Raw genomic sequence first — 19403 nt, forward strand, 5'->3', positions numbered from 1 at the left:
TTTTTTGTCTTTCTAATGAATAATAAATTACATCACTGGAATTAGCAATGTGAAAGATTTCATTGTGGAGTAATTCTTAAAAAATAGATTACGATCATTTAATTTTTGTGATGATAATGTACACTTTCTTGATAATATACACTTTCTTACCAGACGGCCTTCCTAACGTAACATGATACATTGCTCACATATGGATGTTTTGCTATTACATTTTGTGTATACATCTTCAGTGAAAATAAGTTTTTGAAAAATGACATGGAGGCAGGATTTTAAGATGTTAATCAACTACACTGGTGAACTTTTACAGGCAGTCCTCAACTTACAACAGTTCGTTTAGTGACTGTTCAAAGCTACAATGGCACTAAAAAGTGATTTATGACCATTTTTCAAACTTACGACAGTTGCAGCATCCCCAATGGTCACATTATCAAAATTCAAACGCTTGGCAACTGACTCACATTTATGACGGTTGCAGCATCCCGGGTTCATGTGATCACTTTTTGTGACCTTCTGACAAGCAAAATCAATGGGGGAGCCAGATTCACTTAACAGTCATGTCACTAACTTAACAACTGCAGTGATTCACTTAACAGCTTTGGCAAGCGAGGTTGCAATATGTGGCAAAACTCACTTGACAACTATCTTGCTTAGCAACAGAAATTTTGGGCTCAATTATGGTCGTAAGTCAAGGACTACCTGTATTAGTACAGACTTTATGAGAGTTTGGAACTTTGTTCCATACAGTAAGAAGGTAATTAAGAAATACCACTCTAAAATATTTTTCATATTTTTTTAAAATAGGTACTCACCAAGGGTTTCTTTTTCATTCACACTTCTTTCATATTGGTCTTGTAATTCCTGTATTTGTTCCTCTACCTGTCTCAGTTTTTTTTGCTTATCACGAAGGGTAGCTAAAGTTGCATCAAGTTCTGCCTAATCATAGTACAAATTAATTCAAATTATTATTCTGCCATATATTCTGAATGTCTTATTTTATTCATTTGCACAGTTACTTTATAGCAAAATGGAATATAGAAGAAACTACAAATAATTATACATTATAACTACTTATATAATATTATAAATTATACAACATTTAATACATATTGATGTTCACTTTGAGGAATCTCAAGATTTCCTCAAAATGAGTCACCACCCTTAAAAATAGAATTGAATTTGAATCAAAGTATCACAAATCCAACTCTTTCGGTATCATGCTAATTTATTATGATACCAATCTAATTAAATATATTAATAAATAGAACAGCTATAAAATATTCCTTCCTATCCCCATTCATGCACACATGCTTTGTGGAGAACAAAAAATGTTGGAATGGGAATTATAGCAACAACTTTCCTTGAAACATCTTGACAAGTTTGTGGGGGGAAATGGACAGCAGCAGGTTTTCCTCCGTGATTTCAATTTTATTTTATATTCTCATATGATTGTTCTCATTTATCAGATAGTCAACTATTTCTGAAATGTTGCTACTTCATTAGGGCATGCACTTAAAGTCATGTAAAGACCAATGGTTTTGGGGCGTGTTGGCAAAATACATTAGATTCATTTATTCCATTTATAGCCGTCCATTCTGTTCACATTAGGATCAAGACAGCTAACAATTACAGAAATGCCAAATATATTTCTTCTCAAAGATATATAAATAACAACATTATACCCCCCCCCCCGATGTGTTACAAGATGTGTAGCAAGCATCTTGTTACAGAAGTAAATCGTAATTGCTCTTCTAAAGATGCAAATGAAGGCAATTCCAGAAACAACGCATTCTCTAATTTGGGGATCATGCAATAGAAATAAAAAAGGAAAATAAAATAAAAAGACAAACATTGCCACTCATAAAAATAAGCTGATGCTGAATTTTTTTTAAAAAATCATTCACTTGTAATTGCCTCCACTTTAGACACAGAGAACGATTATTCTGGGCTGGGGGCGGGAGCAAGAAGTACATAAACTCGGCCTTAGCTCTGTCAGTTTGATTTGAAAGAGTTTGATATAGAAAAAAATAATATTGAAATTGTTCTGGTAGCAGTGCTACTGTTAAGCCATGGCAATTGAGGAGATTTCTATGAAAGCTAAACTAACCAAATGTTCTCCACCACTGTCAGCCTGGTCTAAGGAAGCAAATGCAGAAGGGCAGCCCTAGAGAGTCAGCAAATTCTTCTTTTACTTTATGCCTTTTCAAGACAAGAAGAGAAAACTACTCTATGCCCCGGCAGGTTTGGGAATGAAATGGAAAAGAAGGAGGAAAGACATTTAACATCTAACATTGTGAATAAAGAATTCCACCGTTTCCATAATCCAAAATAGGCTACATGTCAATATAGGGAACAGCCTTGCATGAAAGAATCAACAGTGGACTGATTCTACCAGAAAAAAAAAGTGCTTGTCTCCATCATTTAGTTGCTAATAGGTAAAAAGAGAAGAGAGTTGTGATGAAAGTGGATTGATTCATCAGTTAATAATCAGACCTCAGATTAAAAAAAATCTTGAGGGGAAAAAAAAGAATAAATACCTGGGCAGCATGTAACTTTTGCCTTTTTGGTTCGACCACTTTCACAATACGAGAGTATAAATCCATAGCTCTCACCCACATGCACATAGACTTGCATGCCCTTGACACTTTCTCTACCTTTTCTGGTATAAAGTCAGGATTGTTTATGTATTTCTGAAGCTTAATTAATACTGCGCTCTTTATATTTTCTTTGTCATATTCTAGAAGCTTTCTCAGGAAGGCGGAATCCCCAAGTAGTTGTTTTGCTGTTGCCCAGTCAGGCCTGAAAGATTAAAATGAAAAAAATGATGAAGATTTACCCTGGAAAATATATATTGTAAAAAGATCTGTATTATAGGGTGTGCTGTTTTTTTTTAATCCAGTTTTAAGATGAAATATATATTTAATGACCTACAGGTATATCCAGTATGCAGACTTGGTGGGAAGAATTAAAAACAATTATTTAGGCTTCTGATTCTAGGGAGAAGATATAATACAAGGAAAGACACTGCATGTTTAAGTTACTGTTTTGTGGTATCATAAACTGAAACTTCTACGGTTTGTCGCACAGCCAGCCAGATGGTCAAACTGGGTTTTACATTTGTATCCACCAATTGAGTCCTTCCCAAGCACCTGGGATAGGCAAATGTGGATGTTTGATGGTGAATCATTACAGGATGAAATATTATTATTATTTAGATTTTTTATCCCACCTTCATTATGTTTTATAAGTAAGTCCAGGCAGTGAACATACCTAACTCCTCCTTCTTCCTATTCTCCCCACAACAACCATGTGAGGTGGTTGGGCTGAGAGATTGGCCCAAAATCACTCAACTGGCCTTCATGCTAAAGCGGGAGTAGAATTTACAGTCTCCTGAATCCAGCCCGAGGCCTTAAACATTATGAATATCATTTATTTCATTTTTAAAAAAGAAAGTATAATAGGCTGCTAAAATTTCTCTTCCTTTACAACTCAAACTCGCCACGTCACGTGATGTGTTCACGACGTATCACGACTTTTTCCCCATTGCCGGAGCTAGGGGGCCCAATTTTGGCATGATGCATCTGGCCTGCAGGCTGGCAGTTTGACACCCCTGTTTTACAGCATGGGTACCTCACAACAAATATATATATAATTTCATTATCTTGAGGCAGTCTTTTTGATTTTTCCTTTTTCCTTGGCAAACACAAGGTTCCTTTATAGTTTTTAAACAGAAAATACATTTTCATCCATATCATTGACATACTGTAAAAGTAAATGAGAGATTGATACAATATGCTGCTATCATTTTTGATGTCATACATAATTCTTTTTTTATATAGAAATGGAAAGAAGACAATTTACAGCTGCAGCTTGAGGCTTAGTTCTGCTGAGAAACTTAAGGGCCAGCACTAAATATTCCAAACTTTGTAGTTTATTTGGCAAATAACATTATTGTGGGCTGTGCAATTTTATGCCACACCCTCTAAAAGCAATTATTAAATGTAGCTTTTTATTTCTCAGTAAACATGTGTCGGGTTACCCTCTTTATGTACTGTTATAAATAACCTGAAAGATGTGATTAATTACAGTCCTTTAGTTATAGGAAGAGAAACTCATACATGAAATGTTCTGATTTCTCTTTTCAAAAAAGGATAGTTATCTACATGTTACATTTTCATTCATCAAGAGCTCAAATTGCTACAAGACAAAACAATGTCGTTTTAAAATCAAGACTACTGAAATCATAAGTGAAGCATCCAAAAATATAATAATTCTATATGATTTAATGCTCTCCCAGCATTAAAAAAGATATCTAGAATACAGATTCTCAAACTGTTATAAATAGATGAAGAGAAGATGGCCTTGTAAGAAATTGACAAACATATAAATAAACTGGTACCATTTAGTCACAGTTATTGAACAGTTATTCCACTTTAAGATTGATAATATTGGACAGCATTTCTATTTACTCAGAGTCACTGAATTCAGTGGGGCTCATTTTTGTAAATCTTATTAGGAGTACATCTATACTAAATCCATACCTTTATCTAATAAACAAGTCTAATTCTGTAATATAAATATGTATTATGATCAATTTACCCAAAACAAATGATTAAACTAACTAAGCAAATGAGTAGTTGTTGTTTTAATCATTTAATTGTGTCTGACTCTTGGCAACTTTGTAGGCAAGTGTTCTCCATGCTATCCTGTCAAGCACAGCTTCTTTCAATTGTTGGATGTACAACTTTGCATCAGATTTGATGTTATCAAGCCAGCATGTTTTTGTTTGCCCCTTCTTGTTCCATTAATCATTCCTAGCATCATTGCCTTCTCCAATGAATTAGCACGCATGACATGGACAAAATAAATTGTACATAATCATTTGATTATGTCAAATAAGTAATCATCATAAAACATCAAAGAGGTGCATCTATTTAGGGAGTTATTCATACTCATAAGCAGATGGGACATACAAGAAGGGTAGAGTCAATTTGCAAATTTACTTGACATGTCAGTTATGTTTGGCATGTACAAAATTGAATTTGGATTACAATGATGATTTTTCCCTAACTGAAAAATCAAATCTTCTAGTAAATATATAATAGTTGATTGCAAATGTCTATCATGAGATAGACTATGTTAGGGGCAGAATGCTATGAGATGTACAGCCATCCTTTTATTCCCTATAAGATGAATCAGAGCACAAGGTATTTTAGCCATTGGGGAAGACATTTCAGAGAACTGGGTGGGCACTAGTCTTTTGGAAAGCTTAAAGGTCAATGAAATACCTATGCTAACAGCCAACTGAGCAGCTATATTTCAAGGCTGTGCCACAATAGTTGACAACTTGTCTGGGGGGAAAACGTATAAAAAGAGCAGCTGGAATTGTGCAACAGCAGAAGAAACATGGAAGGAAAAAATAAGATCAAATATCGAGAGGCAAAGCATGCTGAAGTCAACTATAAGCATTAAAGAAGAAGTTTAGTTTGGTGATAGTAAATGAAATCCTATTTACAATGAGGTGGACCAGGGTCTTGAAAAGTCAGAATTCTTATTGTATTTATGTGTTTTTATCCCACCTTTATTATCTGTATAAATAATCAAAGTTAGTGAACATACCTACTAATTCTTCCTCCTCACATTTCCCCTCAAACACAAGCTTATGAATTGGGTTGGGCTGGCTAAGAGAGAGCGATTTGTCCAAAGTCACCCAGCCAGTTTTTCATGCCTAAGGTGAAATTAGAACTCATGGTCTCCTGGTTTCTAGCTGGGTGTCTATATAAACCTATCTTTTAAAAAAGTCTATTACTCTGCCTCTCATTTGCTTTCCAATAACTTTCGTTAATAACTTAAAGTGTCACTCATTACTGGATTCCATTGGGATATCATGTCAGCTACTCATTCAAGCCAACATTTCTTTTCTCAAGATTGCACTCTCAGCTGCAGCAGAAAACTGGGCAACCTTGGGAAGAGACTCAGTAGTTTTAAAAAGTTGCTGAGAGGTGCCAGGTGCGCTCTGATGCATGTTTTTCCTTTTGAATCTGAAGTCCTAATATCTCTGGGGTGGGGGAAGGGAAAGATCTAGAACTTTTACCAAAGGGAGACTGTAAGGTCACCATGTTTATGGTTTCAGCTTCATGACATTGGCTATTTAAATAGCTGTAGGGAAATTTGTATCAGAGGGGCATCACGTACAGTGCACAAGAGATGGGAAAATTAACACATGCTAAAGAAAATTGCTTTTCAGGAAAAAAACCATCATTCTAGGTGAAGGGTAAAGCTACAAGTCAATGCAAAAGATTAAATATACAGTGTAGCTATCTTACTTTGCATTTAAAAGAATACAAATAGCTTCCATCACTGTCATGACAAGATCAGGAGGTTTAGTGAAAACTCTGATTTCAGAAATATCTGCCTTATCTAAAGAATCTAAGGCTTTATTGGCAGCTTCTAAAGCTGGAAGAGCTTCATCCAAATCTCGCTGGGCATCATCAGCTATTGCCTGAGTTTCTTCTGCTTTTACTTTTGCAACAGCTTCATCTTCCTGAACAACACGCCGAACCTGGAAGAAAAAAGAGTCACCTGATAGGGGAGATGGGCAGCATAAAAATTTAATAAATAAATTAAATTAAAAGGAAGAAATAAATATTTTAAGGAAAAAAATATTTTAAACACAGGTAATCCAGACTGCATTTCGGGTAGTCTTTGGTTTATGGTCACAACTGAGGATAGAATTATGATCATAAGTTGTGGCAGTCATGAAGTGAAGAAACCATGTGATTGCCTTGCTTAATGGCCACAATGCCTGCTTTCTCCATTTTGGTTACATGACTCTCTACGTCATTAAATGGAGGATTTGGTGTTCATATGCGTCTTACCTGGGTGACCCCCATCTCGAGGAACCCTTTTTACAGTTTCCCACCCCACTAGGTTTCATACCCTTGGACCTTCTCTCACCCAGGTCACACCTCACTCATCTTACTGAAGACCACCTTTGAGAAAGAGAGCTAGCCAATCTTCCTGCACAGAGGCCATATGGTGCTATTCTGGAAGAGGGTACCATTTTGGAAGTAGTTACAATTCTCAAATTGCAAAAATTGTGGCTGCTCCCAAAATGGCAGATTGGCTGATTCTTTTTCAAAGGTGATCTCAAGATGCTTGTGCATCCCTATTAGGGATTACAAAATCCCTAATTTGGCATCCACATTTTAACAATATACACATATTAATTTATATAGTACTTAGATTCTTAAATGTTTTTATATATGTTACTTTATCTAAGAACTGCTGAACAGAAAAAGCTATCTGATATATTCAGATAGAGGAAGACACACAATGGAGTTATACATATATATCTTATATATAAATAAAAATGTAAATGTTCGTTTGTTCAAAATCTTAAATCTCCGAAAGTTCTTCACCGATTGCTTTGAAATTTTGACACAATGTTGCATTCGAATACGCACGTGTTTTTATATACCAATATTATATAGATGTCACACCTGTGACAGGTAAAAACATACTTTTTTGAAAAACAGTGCCATCTGTTGGACGTAAAAGCAACACACGCTACGATTTCAGACAATCTCTATATCTGCACAGACAATGGAACAACAAAAAATATTGTATATCCACAAGCACTGTGAAATTAAACATATTGCAAACGTGCGCTTTCTCTTTTCTTTCTTTTCCATTTAGCCAGACTGAGCCACAGCAATGTGTGGCTGGGTACAGCTAGTATATATATAAATTTAAAATATTTAATAACATTTTATACCTGATCAGCATTTTCTTGATCGACTGCTAATTTTTCCATCAAGGCTTCAACATCCAATGATTTCTCCTTGAGAACTGGTTCTAAAGCAGAAAGATCTAATTTCATTTTGTCAACAAGTACATTTGTCTCTAACAGTTTGGTTAAACCATTTTTTACACGATCCCGAGCCTGAAAAATAAGCAAATAAATACTGATAATTGTTTCAGTATTTTGAAAAGATATTATCTTAAAAAGATGGTGCAGGTGGCTGTTTTCAGTAAGTCTATAGATAATCATAGTTAGATTAAAATGACCATAATGATATGAATATTTTAATATGTATTTATTACATATACAGTTTAATTAGCCAAATCAGCATGTCAAAGAAATTACTCGACTGGATAGTTTTAGCATTTCTTTTACTAAAAAACATTATTTTTTACAAAAAGAAAGTAAATATTTCTATCAAAGTTAACCTAGTTTTTACACTATAATTGACATTTTGTTGCAATGTTTATTACTCAAAGAATGTTTTCTTTTATTAGATCTTAGGGTAGGCTTCCTCAGTTGGTACTCTTCAATCAGACCATGGTTCCCAGAATTTTCATTCAGAATGGTCTAAAGCAGTGCTCCCCAACTTCTGGTATGTGGACAGGCATCGGTCCGTGACATGCCAGAAACTGGGCTGCACAAACAAACAAAGCCCCATCCGCGAGATATAGGCAGCATGCTAAAGCATGCCCCCTCTGGTCCATGGAAAAGCCTCTCTCCACAGAACTGGTCCCTGGTGCCCAAAAGGTTGGGGGCCGTTGGTCTAAAGACATCTGAAGAATGAAGAAGGCTGGTCCATATTGTGCCAATCTAGTAGGTACTCTTCGCTGAGAGGTAGACAAAGACATTCCCACCCATGCTGCTATATTCAGTTATGCCTCTTATTACTTTGCTGCATACTACATTTGAAGCTTATAGAGATTTGCAGCCGTAGCTCTGTGTCTATATATAAAGACCAGAATACATTGTCATTCATTTTAATGATTAGCAGCATCTGTATGGAAGATAACCGCACAAAACTCCTATTATTTGTGAAAAGTATCACTAAAACCAATGACATACCTGTTTTTCCTTAATGCAGATTGCCTTATTTAGAGACAGAGGAAATTACCATGAAATGTTGACATCTGCATTACAATCAGGATAAATTTAAATATAAATGGAAGAGGAATTATACTGTATTTAAGCCAATTTGATAGAAAGAATACCTACACTCCTAATACTGAATAGCAATATTTTCACTGTAAAGAACAACAGAAATCTTGTTTGTTCGTATGACAACAGTGGGGTAGGGAATAAAACACGCTTCTATGCTAATTCAATTATTCTTTTAATAAACTTCAACCTACTGAAACTAGTTGCTTCCTTTTTTCACCGAGCATGGACAAATATAGATTAATTAACTCTAAATAGGAAGTTGGTGTTGTATAGTAGCGTCGCCGGAGCTCTGCATAATACTGCTCTGCCATCTCTGTTACACTCATGTGGATGTCTACACACATTACAGAAAGTTTCTCTTTCATTCGATCAGTTCCCAGATCAACATGCATAAAAAAAGTCCTTGATACAGAAAGAAGTGCTTCTTTTGGCCACTGAAAGAAAGAAAAGAAAATGGGCACCTAAATCATCTTTCCTGAAATATATATGCAACACACAAACCATTTCTTTTCCAATTATTTCAGAAGAATTGCCACTGGAAGCGGGGGCCATTATTAAATTGCAATTAATATAACATGCTCACTTTCATATGGCATGAACATAAGGCAGCTGCTTTAATTTATGATTTATGGAATTTGTAAGAAATACTAACATATTCCACTTGCAACACATGAAAACATGAATGAAAATTGACTATTGAAGTTTAGTCTCTTTTTAGTTACTACTATATTTAGCAGAGATATTCCTACTTTCCCTATAAAATATAAAATAATTTTCTCAAAAGCCACAAATGATGACAAAGACCAAGGACCAATGTCTGACCATTTCCCCAAATTATATTAACTTGTGCTTAAATTATAGATTAAATGTAATGTTGCAGTATATAGAAAAAAGTAAACTTGATGGGAAAACAGCAATCCTCAAAGTAGATTATTTAACATTTTATCAAAATTCTTCAATGAATAATCTACCTGCACAAACCAGTCAATAGTGCAGCAATTCACAAGTGAGGGAAACATTCGACACCGTGCTCGGAAAGCATCTCCAACAGGACTCATACATAGGACAACGTGTAGCTTCTGTCGAACCCGACTAATGAAGTACTGAAATACCTGAGAAAAGACAAGTTATAATTCAGAGATAGAAAGTAAACATAATTATCAGAATCATTGCCATCATCCACTTTTTAGACAATGTGTATAATTGAGAATAATATACTATAAGAAGCAATAGTCTAAGTGACTTAAATACAGGTAATCCATTGCGAAGCAATATTAAGTGAGTTTTGCCTCATTGTATGACCTTTTTTTGCCACAGATGTTAAGTGAATCACTGCAATTGTTAAGTGAATAATGGGATCATTAAATGAACTCAGCTTCCCCCACTGACTTTGCTTGTCAGAGGCCAGCTGAGAAGGTTACAAATGGTGATCACATGATTCCAGGACAGTACAACTGTCATAAATACATGCCAGTTGCCAAGCGCCTGAATTTTGATCATGTGACCATGGGGATGCTGCAATGATTGTATGTGTAAAAAATGGTCATAAATCACTTTTTCAGTGCCACTGAAATTTCAAACAGTCACTAAACAGTTGTAAGTCGAGGACTACTTATATAACTCTTTATTTCCTATAAATTGCTGATACATTTAAATATTGTTCTGCCGGCAACAAGATCTGATTACTGGCACAGTGACAGATTCTATTGCAAATCAGGGCTATTTTCGAAGGAGACAGAGGAAGAGAAGTCCCAGGGCTTATGGAGCAAAGGAACTGGATGAGGCTGTAGGCAGGTGCAGAGGAAGGGAGAGAGGCATTTGGAGGAGTTGGAGGCAGCAGCGTGCTCCAGGGGCGAAAAGGAGTGAGGACCCTTTAAGGAAAAAGTGGAAGAGACAGGATCAGAAAAAGAAAAGGAGGCGAGATGCAGGAATGCAAGCTAAATTGAGGGCTAATCCACATGGAGCTCTGTTTCCATCTGTCCTGTTTGTCATCGTTCTCTCCCTGGAGACTAAAATGGATGTTCTGAAACTTGAGCTGGCCATGAACAAGGAGTGTATATCAAAGATGGTGGCCCTTTGAGGCCTGTACGCAGCGAAATTTCATTTTGATGTATGCTGATTGGTGTACATTCAAAGTGACAATAAAGTTGTTGTTGTTATTATTATCACTATCACATTTAAATATCTATAATAAACATGGATTTAAATAAGGCATGTAAAGCAGTACTATATTTATAATATCTTACCTCATCTCTGTTGCCCTCTGCTATTCCTGCTTCTTTTGCCTTGGGTCGGGTAGCTGCCATTACAAACTCCAGTTCATCCTTTTCAAACAGATTAGGTACCTCTCCAGAATTCAAAATATTGTTTATATCTTCTAGGAATTCTTCTACAACTATCTAAAGATTTTATAAATGCCAGGTATTAAAAAGTTACATTGTTAAAAAAAGGACTTAGAATCGGAAAACAAACATTACTAGAAAATAAGGGGGAAATACTAGTACACGTTACAAGAAACAGACGCTATTACTTCTAAAATGTGTTTTCTTCTCAGCTTTACTATTAATTTGTCATTCCTAAGTCACGTATAAAAAGCCAGTCATTCAGCATTTTCTTGCATGATGTTTAAATCCAAAAGAAGTTGTTAGAAAAACTGCAATATTAATGAACACAAAACATGTCATTGCTGCTAAAATCAGAGAAGATTTTCAGCAGATGAACAGATGCCCCCTTCTTTCTCAGCATGTTATTTGTACTGCTGAATTGTTTATTCAAGACTGATAATTTGTACTATTTTGATTTATCTTGAATGGGGTTTACTTCGGAACATAAATAAAGATTGAAAAATTAACCTCATCTAAATTTTTCTTATTAATGTCAAATCCTTAACAAAATAAGTAAATATAAAGCAATATCTTAAAAATCTGGATAGTTCAGTTTTATTAATTTCCTTTCTACCACAATTTCACTAAATCCAAATACTTAAGAGAAGTTTATATTTTCAAGAGAACCATATGTACCACACTATCCCACAGAACATAAATATCCTATACTGTATCTTCCTAATGATATATATGTCACTCCAAAAAACCACAAATGCATATATCCTGTCCATTCTCTCTCAGTGGGACACAGAAAGAAAGAAAGGCATAGGCAGTAAAGTAACATGTTTTTCTTAGAACTCCATGGCTATGCTCATCTGACTATGATTTTAATGAATTGGGTCTCTCTCTCTCTCTCTCAGTCTCATAACAATTCTGTGTGTTATCTCAATATTTTACTTATTCAGAATATTTTTCATACTGTTTTGACGAAGTAAAAATTCTCAAACAAACTGTTTCCTGATGGAGATTTTGTGGAGTTAAGCTAAAAATTGTTACTTTAATATACTTTCCCAGGGAAACCAAAATAGTTAGCTAAGCCATAAAACAGAGAAGGCCAAGAAATGCTGATAAGCTGGGAAATAAAAGAAATTAACTTCCCTGGAAAAAAAAACCCTACGATCACAGAATTTAGTTCTCTTAAAACCCCATTGTCTTTGTAGTCCTGCCTCATTACCTTATAGTTGCACCCTAACAATTGCACTGATCTAACTAGGTATGTGATCTAATTAAATACTTTGCATTGGCTATATCCCATGGAGTGTCTCACTGTGGTAGCTATTTACATGCATATTCTAATTTGCACACATCTCAAAAAAGTAACTGTAGCTGCAGTTTTTTAGGTCTCCTCCATTTCCTACAAGGCTGGCAATGAACCAATTTGCACTTCAGTTAATAAATTAATCCAATTCAAACGTACCCCTGAAAAAAGTTCTCCTACACTAAACATTCTTTAGTAAGGGCCTTGAAATGGAAGACTACACTGATTCCCACAACGGAGGAATGGTTACAAAAACTGATGGAGCTAGCAGAGATGGGTAAACTGACTGTACTGATTAAAGAAAAGAGTACAAATACTTTTATTGTTACATGGAAACCGCTTCTAGACTTTGTGCTTGAGGTGGAAAAAAATGAAATTTTGATTTTGGGTTTTATCAATTAGATAAACTTGAAGTTTTTGAAATGGCTAGTTTATATTACTTTTAAAAGTAAAAAGTTGAAGTTTGATGTTGATATTCTACTTTACTGCACCAAAGGTAGTCAGAAATCAATGCCTTTTTTCCTCTTTTTTCTCCCTTACCTCATTTCTCTACTTCTTTTCCCCTTCCCTAACTTTTCTGCTATTTACTTTTGAATTTTCATTGTATCGTATATTATAAACTAATAAAACTTTTGAAATCCCAATAAAGGCCTTGAGTAACTCCTATACTGAAACCAGTTATCAAGCCAGCCCATCAGACACCATACTAAGTTTCTCATGGAACGTAAATTGTTTTGTTGTGAAGCTAAACCATAGAATATCTTGCACCATAAGGGAATGCTACTGATGATCTTTGAACCTGACAGAAGGAAGTCGGTACATTCAGCCTTGAGAAGAGATGACAGAAGAAGAACTTGATAGTCTTCTTCAAATACCTGAATGAATGTTACATTTCTTTGTTTCTCTCATTCTAGAGTACACAATATGGAGTTGAGCTACAAGAAGGAGAATTCCAACTGAATGTCAAAACAAGGAGCTGTTTGACTGTGGAACAAATTGGCTCAAGAGGTGATAAGTTCTCCTTCACTAGTGTTCAGACAGAGACTATATGGCCATCTCTCTAGGATGTATTTTTGCACTGAGCAAGGGGGTTGATTTAACAATTTACAATTCTTTTTTTTCCCTGGAATGGTATAGGATCTCCTGCTCGGGCAGGGAACTGGACTAGAAGACATCCAAGGTCTCCTAATATCATGAAGTGGATTTTTTATTATCAATATTTTTTCTTTTTTTTCTAATATATTTTATTATTTTTTTAACATGATCACCTTAATATTTGGTAAACAGTGTGTTGTGTGGGTTTACATTTAAAAAACATTTACCAACAATTGGTTTCTATGATCTATAATCCATATAATAGTTTTACTTGATTTCCTCTTCTTCCCATAATGTTCTCTTTTACCAACCTTAAGTTAAGAAAATTCTTACTGTTTTGATAGATAACAATTGAATATAAATTTTTTTCTAATATTTCCACCAATAATAATCACATCAATATAATATTTCTTTTCTATCTAGTCATTCTGGTTGCCTCATCATAGATCCCGTTTACAGTTCTTGTTTACATTTGTTTTTCCCACAATATTCAAGACATTCTTACTGGTTCAGATTTTCTCAAAGTTAATTACATTTAGATATTTGATTCTATTTTTTCTCATTTAAAGCATCCCATAACTTTTATCTTACTTAAAGAATAAATAAGACTAAAAAAAGAGAAAAAAGAACGAGAGTAAAGAGGGATAAAAAGATAATATACTACTGAAAATCCATGTTTCCCCTAAGCTAATACATATTTATTTCCAAAATTTTTCCATTCTTTTTTTTACCATAATTAAGAATATATTTAATCTTTAAATATTCCATTTAATAAATCTAGTCATCTGGTCTTTTAACTCTTATTCAAAACATTTTTTTTCAATCCATTGTAATTTTCTTAAAATCAATCACATTTAAATATCTAAAATATGTCCTTATATATAAGCCATTCTAACTCTTTTATATTACTCATATCAAGAAAGAGAAGAAAAGAGAAGAAAAAGAGAGTACTATGTTATTTGAGGGACTCCTCCCTCTTAAAGTAAAATTCATATCCAAAATCTTTCTATTACTTAGCCATATTCAAACAGGTGTTTCTTTTTTAAATATTCTCTCTGATAAGTCCCAACATCTATTTTCTTAATTTTCACTTTAGCCTTCTTCTTTTGCCCAATATCTTTAATCAATATATTCTGCTGAATCAAAGAGCATTTCCATATTCTTGTAGGTGTCACTGTAGATATAAAAAATAAGTCAAGTACAATATCTTTGTAAGAAGCATTTGCTCTTTCATGTTTGTTGAAAATCTTTTTCTTTCTTTTTCTCTCTGTATCTCTTATCATTTTTTGTCTCTCCAGTTCTAGTGGTGTTCCTGATGTCTCTGCAATCCATTTTGATCAGTCTTTTTTCTTATCCTCAAATTTGTCTTGTGGTCTTAAAGTGTAAGTTGCCTTTTCCAAAACCAATATTTTTTGTAAATTTTTTTCCACTTGGGTTAAATCATACTTCTTTGTTGTGTTAAGTTCCATCTTTGAGTCTCTATCCTTGAATTTGTGTTCATTTATCTGTTTTATCTGCTCCTTCTCTATTGTTATTTCCTGGGATTTTTTTTGTTGTAAAGATAAATTGGAGATGAATTGGTTTATGTTTTTAAAGTTATTTTGGATTTCTTTGTGGTTTGAAGTCATTGTTGTTTTAATTAGTTGCAGCATCTTATATGTCTCTTCTTGAAAGCTATTTATTTTTTCTTGATAAGTTCTTTCTGCAAGTCTCTGATTTTCCATAGAGGTCAAGAATCGAGGTTTTCTTTTCTCTGCAAATAGCTTTAGAGTCACAGTTTAGTAGATATTTATAATCCAAAAAAGTTCAAAAAGGTTTCCTGAAGTTTATAATCCTCTCTTTGTCTGCAACACAAATTGTTTTCTTTTTTTGTCATAGCTGTTCTCTATTGTTATAGCTTTGAAGGTCACAAGCACAGATTAATTTTTTCCAGATTTTGCCAAGACCTGTATAAAAGCCATAGCTGTCACAGTCTTTATCCACCACTAGATGTCAGCACCAGTTTATTTTACAAATTATCAAAATAGAAATTTGCCTTTAAAATGAGAATCTTAACCATTCAAGAATTCTAAACTTATCCAAATTTAGGTTTTATATTCATTTCATTTCTGTATGTTTTGGTCCTCCATAAAAGGTTTAATTCGCCGCTTCCATTAGTAAAAGGATGGGACAAAAATTCCCCTCCTTCATGTTCGGAGGTTTTTTGCTTCTTGGAATTTTTTTTCCAGGAAAGTTAATAAGTAGGATAGAGAAAATCGATGATCTTACCCAGATTCAAACGCACTGTTTACAATCAGCTTAAAATAGTGTTTTTTGACTTCAATTGCTTGTAGCTTGGGCTAGACTCTGAAGTTAAGCTAGCCTTTCTCCTGTTGGTTTCTGGAAGGCTTCTCCTGGACCAATTGGGTGAACCGCCATCTCTCCATGGTCCGCGGGATTTCTTTCCTTCTTTGCTGCCTCTCTGGAGTGGCTTCTGGTCCATTTAGGGTCCCCAACAGGAAGAAATTCAGCCAAAGGGCATGGAGCCCCAAAATTCCTTGGCTGATGCGCTACTGTGCAAGACCAGAAGTCCTTAACGATTTATAATTCTATCATTCTATAATGTTTGACCAATTGCTATAGGATTGGCTTCATTATTCAATTTGTTCCCTGTTTCCATTTCATGATACGTCATGATAGTTAACATGCTCAGATGGTGCATCTTTGGCAATCTGACTGCATATAACATACAGGATGTCCTCTCTTTTGCTCCAGTTAAGAAAGGATGATGATCCTCTCTTTTGCTCCAGTTAAGAAAGGATACTGATTTAGTTCAAGACTGACAGATTTCAAACTCTATGAAATAAATCTATCTAAGCCAGAAATTAATCTTTTGAGAAAATGGAAGAAATACTAAATTAAACAAATACCTGACCAATGAGAGTAATTTCATGAATAGCAGGATGCTTATGAATTGTTAAGTTACTATTGTTTGGTGTTAAGAGAGAAAGAAATTGAAACATTTCTGGTAAACAATGATAAATTGTTTATGATCTGTAAGTAACCCAGAAATGTCTTTTTGGAGAGATAAGCATCATATAAATTTAATAAACAAACAAATATTTATTTCATACAATTGAAAGTATTTCATGGGAGTTCCATTTTTTCTTTTACTCTGTAAAAGAAAAAGGCAAAAACTAAACAAAAATAAAAATAATAAACTAAAACAATTGGTGATGATATTCATGCTGGTCTATCACTATAATAAAGATTTGATTTGATGCATGTGATATTCAAAAAAGAAATAGATTTTAAATATCCCAAATTCAATAATCATAACCAGAGCAACATTATTACATTATTAGAAAATCTAATTATAATATATCTAATTAGTACATTATTAGAAAAAACACTGCTAATGTAGCTGATAAATAGCAGTAAGAGTTACAGAATCATAATTTATTGTGGGGGTTTTCAAAGCTCCTTATTGTTGTGTTAATTTTCAGCCAGAGAGATATTTTTAAATACCGTTGCTCTAATTAAAGATGTGTTTTAATTTTCTAACATATTGCAATAATAAATTTGGCAGCTAACAACAGAAATTGAATCTATTACTTATGTTGCATCAATTTCTATGCTTTAGGAAACATGGATAATTAAAAGCAGGATTCATTATGGAAGATTGTAGGGCGATTTTCTTCAAAAACCTTTAATAAAAAACTAATTGGGTATTATCACCCAAAATGATAATATGTATTAATTTGCTGATCATCCTACCAACACTATTAACAGTTTATATAGTGTAAATTTAGTACAGTGCCTCCTATTGATATTTATCTGATCCTGATGTAAACTAGATTTTTAAAAGGACTTTTATGCTTCAAAGTTTAGAAAGATACAACACACTGTGTCAAGTTCAGAATCCTAATCCTCCACATTTTGATAAAAACTTTCAGGAAAAGCCCGCTGAGCTTAATTAAATTTTATATACCAGTAGAGAGATTTCCTTCCTATTAAATGAAGTAGATATACATCAATCTTAAAATATCGTTAATAGTGTTAATCAATGATTTTTAAAGAAAGAAATGTTTGATAAATAATACCAATCTTCTCACATTAACTGGGCTATTTCATGGCAGTTCCAATTTTCCCATAAAAATGTGTTAGTGTAAACTGTTAAGTGGATCTGCTGGAACAGCAGCCCAAGCATTTCTGAATGCAATTCAGCTAATATCAAAACTGATCCGGTATCCAATTTTGTAAACTGAAAAGAGTTTTGAAAGGTTTATCTACTTTAATAATCTCAATGTTAACAGGTTCCAGTTTCTATTGTAGTCAAATGCTTTTACTACATTCTTCTTCACTCTATTCCACTGTAACTTAATTTTTATTTCTATTCTACAATACATTATTTGTATTCTGGTAGTGAAACAATTGGAGAAAAAATGGAATAGTTTTTAAGAATGAAGAGAGCTTCCTTAATGCCCTTATGATATAATTTGGTTAATAATACTTATTATTATTTTATATACATTATATAACTTTTATATACATTTATATACATTCCATCTTTATTTAACCAGGAGTGGGACTTATCTATCTATCTATCTATCTATCTATCTATCTATCTATCTATCTATCTATCTATCTATCTATCTACCTACCTAACTACCTACCTTTTAAATTTCAAACATTTTTATAAGTTTAAAAACCCCCACATCAAAATAGCAGAGAGGCTATTGTGTGGAAAAAGCAGAAAATGTGTTATAACATCAGTCTGATATAATTATAAATGCAGAAAAGCAGTGTGTGTTTGTACTGTTGGGTGGGGAGGAAGGGGTGAGAGGGATGGCAGCCATAGAGACATAGAGACTTGAGTGAGCATTTTGCAATCAGTTCCCTACCTTTGATTAACATTACATCTTTATCAGCCTTTTATTGTATTGTTTCTCAAGCTGAGTGAAAATTAACCCTCCTGCTGCTTCCAGGCAGCAAATGTGTAAACTGTCTAAAATTATTCAAGGCACACCATTATTTGAAAATATGTGGTGGAGTTGATTATGAGAGGGGAGGCTATTCCAAGGAATAGCAGGGAGCCATGAGGGAAAACTAATAGCAGCTGCAGAGAACTGCCATTATGAAAACTCAATGAGCTGAAATAAGTTTTCAAAAATAATTTTTTTTTTTGGATAGTTACATCCTGGCTCAGCTGTGGTATAAGAGGTAACATTGTGATACCAAATCTTGGGGGCAGGCAGCAGGAACTTTGGCCTTGGATTATCTCCTGAGTTCCCAGTCCCTGGTGAGGTTACAACATTGCAGGAACTGGTTTTTTTTTTTTTTTTAAAGGATGCTGGATAAACTGAACATGAAAGCAATGAATTGGGGGGGGGGTTGGTTCTTACTCATGGACTAGAGGGATGCTAATCAGCTCCTTAAAAGGAAATCAATATATTTTCTTTTAAAGCCAAACATAACTTCACATTCCAGACATTCTGGGAATTGAAGTCCACAGATCTTCAAGCTGCCAAGATTGAGAAATGCTGTGCTAAACTGTTTGAGATAGTCCATAATTCCTCCAAAACAGCTCTCAAATATTTTTGTTATTCTGAAACCCAAGCCAAGGTAGTCCTTAAATGATTTCAAGCTAGAAATAAGGCAAGGCTGGTGTCTCTCTCTCTGCCTTCCCCTTTTCATCTTTCACTTGTTCCCAGCATTACCATCC

General features: G+C 34.2%; 1 protein-coding gene across 1 annotated transcript in view; it reads right to left on the reverse strand.

Moving 5' to 3' along the window:
* The window catches only part of LOC120315406 (dynein heavy chain 6, axonemal-like), a 169826-nt gene that overhangs the window by 70061 nt on the left and 80362 nt on the right, over window positions 1-19403 (reverse strand). Inside the window, exons 47-53 of the mRNA XM_039359700.1 lie at window positions 11209-11361; window positions 9934-10074; window positions 9154-9396; window positions 7775-7942; window positions 6324-6559; window positions 2535-2796; window positions 810-933 (exon numbers count right to left, since the gene is read on the reverse strand). Coding sequence (XP_039215634.1) covers window positions 810-933; window positions 2535-2796; window positions 6324-6559; window positions 7775-7942; window positions 9154-9396; window positions 9934-10074; window positions 11209-11361 — 1327 coding nt within the window. The remainder of the gene's footprint in view (window positions 1-809; window positions 934-2534; window positions 2797-6323; window positions 6560-7774; window positions 7943-9153; window positions 9397-9933; window positions 10075-11208; window positions 11362-19403) is intronic.

The sequence above is a fragment of the Crotalus tigris genome, unplaced genomic scaffold (genome assembly GCF_016545835.1).
Source record: "Crotalus tigris isolate CLP2741 ecotype Arizona unplaced genomic scaffold, ASM1654583v1 scf7180000019100.1392032, whole genome shotgun sequence".
Lineage (NCBI taxonomy): Eukaryota > Metazoa > Chordata > Lepidosauria > Squamata > Viperidae > Crotalus > Crotalus tigris.